Genomic DNA, 5,974 nt, shown 5'->3' on the forward strand with positions numbered 1-5,974 from the left:
GCACAGGTGAACCTGGAAAGTGAGGATGTAACAATGGTCAAATTACATTGATGCTCTATGTCAGGTTCAAATTCTGAATCATCAGAACTTAATTCTTGTGGTCTCCTGGTGTACTTAAAATCAAGCAATAATCCCAAACAATAGTACCTAAGCCATTCCCATTCAGTCCATCTGAGTCCAAAAGGAGTGTAAATAGGCTTACCATACTACCTGATATTTAAACTAGGACACATATGAATTTCATAGGTTCTAGGGATGAGAACTTGTGTAATTTATATGTATTTTGGTTTAAATTGATAGTACGGAACATTTAAGGCCCAAACACACTGGGAGACTTTGAGCTGAAAACCGCTCAAAACAGCATGTTTGAGCGACTTTCAGCTCAAAACCGCCCAGTGTGAATGGCCCGGCTCTGAGAGTTGCTGCGTGCTCCCGCATCATCACCGGGAAAGCAGATGAGAGGCTGCACTATGCAAAGCCATCCTACCTCCCGCTGACCGCGCCGGGCAGGAGGAAAGCCGCTCATTGTGTATGCATTGAGTGGCTTTCCCCCCACCGATGACCGCAGTTATCACTGTCCATACACACTGGGCATAATCGCCCAGTTTGTATGGACCTTTAGGTGTGCCTAGCACACGCCCAGTACAAAATGCAATGCCACTGAATATTTCATAATTCAGTTCATTATTTACCTGCCGAATCAGCACATATTTAATATCGTTCCTTTATTAGTAAGTCCTGATGCTTTTCGTATTTACCTAGTTGCGTATAATAGAGCGCCGTATACAAGTTCTTAGGAATATAGATCAGACTGAATACAGAGGTTTTATTATGTAAAAATAGCACATTGTGATTCTTTCATTTTCATTTTTTAGGCATATTTGCAAATCTCTCATGTCCAATAGAGGTCACTGTCGCCACAAAGACAATAAATTCATTGAAATCTATTTTAGAATCGTTATTTTCATCCAGGTCCTTTAGAAGTTTGTCACAAGTGTCCTTGTCTTTCGCATTCTACAACAGAACAAGACAGTTTATTACAATGCAGATAATTACAAGTTCTTCATTCACATTAACATATGGTTAATATTATCATCTTACAATGGCAAAGATTGTCAACTTCAACTGGGAAACAATATTTGCTGAAATGATACCATGTTCATTATTTTCCCAAAGGTGGTGATCAAGGCACTCTTAACTAACCACTAACTGTGTGGAGTTTGTATATTCTCCACGTGCTTGCGTGGGTTTCCTCCGGGTACTCCGGTTTCCTTCCACATTCCAAAAATATACTGGTAGGTTAATTGGCTCCCAAGAAAAATTAACCCTAGAATGTCTGTGTGTGCGTGTATATGTAATAGGGAATATAGATTGTAAGCTCCACTGGGGCAGGGACTGATGTGAGTGTTCAAATATTCTCTGTAAAGCGCTGCGGAATATGTGTGCGCTATATAAATAACTGATAATAATAGTAATTATAAACAATACTCAGTAAAGATGGTTAAATCCAATTGACTGAGATTCTGATTAAGTTACCTGGGGTCAAGCATGGATATACTTGAAACCTGAACAGTTATGGTGCTTTGAGTTTGGGAACCTCTGGACTATTGTACAACCAATTTTAGGCAACAACCTCCAATGGTGCTTCTCTCGGCTGAAACAGCATCACATCAATTGTATAGATTTCTAATAGCTCCAAATACTACTGCTACCCGTCTGGGTAAAATAAACAACCTTCATTCATTGTTAAACTGTATGATATAACTATTTGTCCCGCTAGAGCAAAGGTGGGCAACAGGCGGCCCGCGAGACGCTTTGGTCTGGCCCGCCGCACTGACATATATTACTATGATAAGCGTCCCGACTATAGCCGCTTGTCATTATCAGATGTGACCTCGAGCGCCATGACATAAATAACATTTACTTTGCATAATGGCTACTGTGTTATTGCTGCCGCCGCCATTAATGTCCGTCTGTGCCTGCCACGCACAGCATTACTGGGAGCGTGGGAGGGGACACGATGATGCGGCAGCCGCCTCCCCACCATTGGTTGCCCCTGCCCCGTCACCGCGTCACCTCCCACGCTCCCAGAAATGCTCTGCGCGGCAGGCACAGAAGGAGACGGGCATTAACGGGGACGGCAGCAGTAACAGTGTCACCGCGTCCCCTCCCAGGCTCAAAGAAAGTCTGCGCGCGTCAGGCACAGACAGGCATAAACGGCGTCAGCAGTATTAAAATGTCTCTGCGTCCCCTCCCAGGCTCCCTGGCACATCATGTTAACCCCCTGGCAGAGCAGGTTAACCCCATAGAAACAAGCTTTTACCCCTAGCAGAGCATGTTAACCCCTGGCAGAGCATGTTACCCCATTGCCAATGCGCATGTTAACCCCTGGCATCAAACATGAAACCCATAGCAACAAGCATGTAGGTAAGCAAAACTTATGTGGCATAATATGTAATTATGGCATGTGGTATGTAATAGGCATTATAGTGTGTGGCATAATGTGTAATGAGCATTACGATGTTTGGTATAATGGGTAATGGACATTACGGCATGTGGTATATGTAATGGGCATTATGGCGTTTGTACATTTATGGTGCGTGCCTTCGGCATGCACTGTCCCTATTTTTAGTTTCTCTGGCTCCTACATTTTCATCCTGGCTCCTAGACTTTAAAGAAATTTGTCGAGCCCTGGCGTAATGTGTAAGGGGCAAGAATAAAGGGGTCTACTATTGTGTTGCATAATGTGTATAAGGGGTATATCGTGTGGTACACTACACTCAAGGAGACCCCCCATTTATGTGACCACAACCTCCTCTGCATGGCCACACCCACTTTTCCTGAGCGCGGCCCTCGAACATTTGCTGGAAGTGTTAAGCGGCCCCCCAGCTGAAATGATTGCCCACCCCTGTGCTAGAGATTGCAAGGTTTCACCCAGTTTGTCATCTGGGGTGCATGCATTTGTTTGTTGCATTCAGGAAAAATGCTGTCCGTTTCTAAATGCAGTACTGTATATGAATACTTTCTTGTTAACACAATTATTCTGTAGTTTGGGTGCGTCCCCTAAACTCTAAATCTGTCTACACATTTAAAATGTTCCCATCTAAAAACAACACACAAGAAGCTGCTTCAGTACACATCACGAAACTGGACACCAATCATTCACAGTGTCTCTCATCTGTCAGCATTGTGAAAGACCTGGGAAATCCCTTTCTTGCGAAACATCAGCCGACCATTGCAGAGGTGCGGTACAGGGAACGCAGGAAAGTCCAGACTTTTGTGGGCGTGGAGGCTGCCTGACATCTCACGCAGCTGCTGCAACCCAAATAAGGCAAGGCTGTGCAGCCAGGGGGCTACTCGTGATGTGCAAGATGAAGAATGGTGAAGAATGGGCACAAGGTGACATAAGCAGTATGTTCTTAGGATGCAGTGGTGTATCAATAGCCCCTACAGACCCTGTGCTGTCTTGGAGGTGCTTGGTGGCTTGTGGGCACCAGCCATCTGTGGGAGCTACTGCTACTGCTACTGCTACCACTGCATGAAGTTGCCTGGCATTGCTCCTACTTGAAAATGTCCTTCCCAAAATAGCTGCAGTCACATACGGCACATTTACTATGGATGACAGAGCAGTGTGGCGGCCATTCTGGGTGTGACAAATGTAATGGGGGCAGAAGAGAGAGAGAGACCATGGCAGCCTCCAGAGGACAGAGAAAACACCTAAAACAAGCAAGTTGGTGGCCAGCGAGCAACAGAGGGGGTTGGTCAGGGGTTGGCTGGTCATTGGGGGAGGGGTTGATTGGCTGGCGAGCAGGGGTGCAATATTCATAGTCACACTACTGGTAGGATGAGACATACTCTTGCAGCCCCAAGCATGCAATTTTGTAAGCACTATATGTGCTGGCTGCTCTGCTGCACCTGGGACACTGCACTCAGCTTGTCCTTCCTCTGAAAGCCCACCCCCAGACTTCTGTGAAACTAGCCAATGGGAGTCTGGAGGCAGGGTTATACAGAATAAGTGAAGCCAAATGCTGCATCCCGTGTGCAGTGGTGGCTCTGAAGTCCTCAGCAGTGATGATCCCCGGGGTCAGGCAACCAGGATATATATTACATAATGCACAACATTACATGTAGGTTTAAATGTGTTACATATATATAAACATAGCACCCCACCCCCCATGCAATGTGTGGTCTGTGTGACACTCCGCAGGCAGCATCTGCCCCTCCCCCATGACTTAATAATCATTAAACCATTGATTGCCAACATCTCTGTGAGAGACGTGCAAAATATCAGCAAAAATTGCCAGCGTTGCTCACATTTGTTATAGAAATTAAAAAAAAAAAAAAAATCCTATATAAGGTTAACATTACAGGGCATTATGGTTAATAAAAATATTAGTATCTGTGTTTGAACACTTAAATTATTCATACAGAATAACAATGAATTCAATGCAATTAATCCTTGATTTTACATTTTTCCAAGATTTCCCTTGACATTACCCTCCACTTTTTTGCATTTTATACTACAGGATTTACCCATTCCCAGCAAGGTTTCATCACTGTCTTATTTTGATGGTTATGTTCAGGACAAATTGCAAATATTAAGTTTGTCCCAGTTGCCCAGAGGCAAGATAAATATTGGTGCCCCTCCCCACACACATTTTTATAAGGTGGTGTGAATGTGGGTGGGTGGGAAGGGAGGGGGTTTTGCACATACACGCCACCTTATAAAAATGTGGGTGTATATGTATATAAAAGGACAATCGAGACAATATTACTATAAACCTTGTTACATTGCACCCCATTTACATTATCCTTAATTTTACACAAATACTTTGCTTAGCAATCATACCCAGGATTAGACCTTGTGAACTGTCTCACTTGAGGCAGACACCTTACTGATATAGCTATTTGCTCCTGCAAAGGAAAAAGTGAATTCTAGCTACAGTATATAAAGTTACTACACTAAATAGGTCTGCCTAATAGTAGTAATGGTTTTGAACTATTGGAGTCAGCCACAGAAGAGATACTGATGTCTTTCTATTAACTGATTCAAACTTGGAGGAGAGGTTCCTCCTTGGGAGCAGGAGCCCGGCTGCGGATGACTACATTGCATCCCAGAGTATGTCAAGAAACATTAAAGCTGGAATATGTTTGAAACTTTGGCGAACGTAGCGAGACCCGCGATGGGACGCGGAATACATGTAAAGTAATACCGCGTCACCTCGCGGGCGCGCTGCGGGGTCGGTGGCTCGCTGCGCTTGCCACACTATTTAATATCGACTACACACTGACATGGATAGTGGGGGTATGAGCGGGAAGGGTAAAATCGCTTTGCATGTTAATATAACTTGCACCGTGATAATACACAAGTACCAAAACTTTTAATGTACTATGATCCTGAATCTTACCTCGAGGAACCCAGGCAGTTCTTTCTCCAATAAAGTCTTAAGTTCCCCTTTGGTCAAACTGTTCTTGTCACCCTCAGTACAGGCATATTTGTCAAAGACATCTATGATCATTACGATCGCTGTCTCTAATTCTGTCATTCTTGGAAGTAGTCTCTGGAACGTCTTCTCAGCTTGTTCAGAGGTTCTAGGCAGACTGTAATGCTACAGACTCAGCTACCATTTATATAGAACTGTAGGACATGTCTTTCCGGTTGAACTGCAATCTTTATCACTATGCAAACATTATTCTGGTATACTGTAACACTGGGTGTTACCCTCATACAAACCAATACAATAAATACACTTTTTTACAAATGAATTATTATCTATGTTTGGTAAAGGTTGACTTTGTATGATTACAAATTGTTGACTTACTGTAGTTCATACAAAAGGAATATCAGCGAGGAACAACTGACACACCTAAGATTTATTTACCGCAGTTTTTCTTAAAATGTGAACTTATTTACAACAATTTAAGGATATGTGCAATAACGATATAGTTAACAATATTATCCTGCATATTGTTC

At 43.4% G+C, this 5,974-nt stretch overlaps 1 protein-coding gene across 1 annotated transcript; it reads right to left on the reverse strand.

Annotated features, from left to right (window-relative positions):
• Positions 1 to 817: 817 nt before the first annotated feature.
• LOC146025899 (protein S100-P-like) lies at positions 818 to 5,650 on the reverse strand. The gene is made up of 2 exons (XM_083156063.1): positions 5,409 to 5,650; positions 818 to 1,014 (listed from the first exon to the last, which is right to left on the reverse strand). Exons 1-2 carry the CDS (start codon positions 5,544 to 5,546, stop codon positions 865 to 867), a joined length of 288 nt encoding a protein of 95 aa, XP_083012189.1. The 5' UTR covers positions 5,547 to 5,650; the 3' UTR covers positions 818 to 864.
• Positions 5,651 to 5,974: the final 324 nt, after the last annotated feature.

Source organism: Crinia signifera, chromosome 1, assembly GCF_055691185.1.
Source record: "Crinia signifera chromosome 1, ASM5569118v1, whole genome shotgun sequence".
NCBI lineage: Eukaryota > Metazoa > Chordata > Amphibia > Anura > Myobatrachidae > Crinia > Crinia signifera.

What these genes read in the sequence shown, in the direction of transcription:
- LOC146025899 (XM_083156063.1), bottom strand. Translation starts at nt 5,546, where the DNA reads ATGACAGAATTAGAGACAGCGATCGTAATGATCATAGATGTCTTTGAC. An exon ending in AACTGCCTGGGTTCCTCGAG is followed by an intron (nt 1,015 to 5,408) that starts GTAAGATTCAGG and finishes GTTCTGTTGTAG; the next exon opens with AATGCGAAAGACAAGGACAC.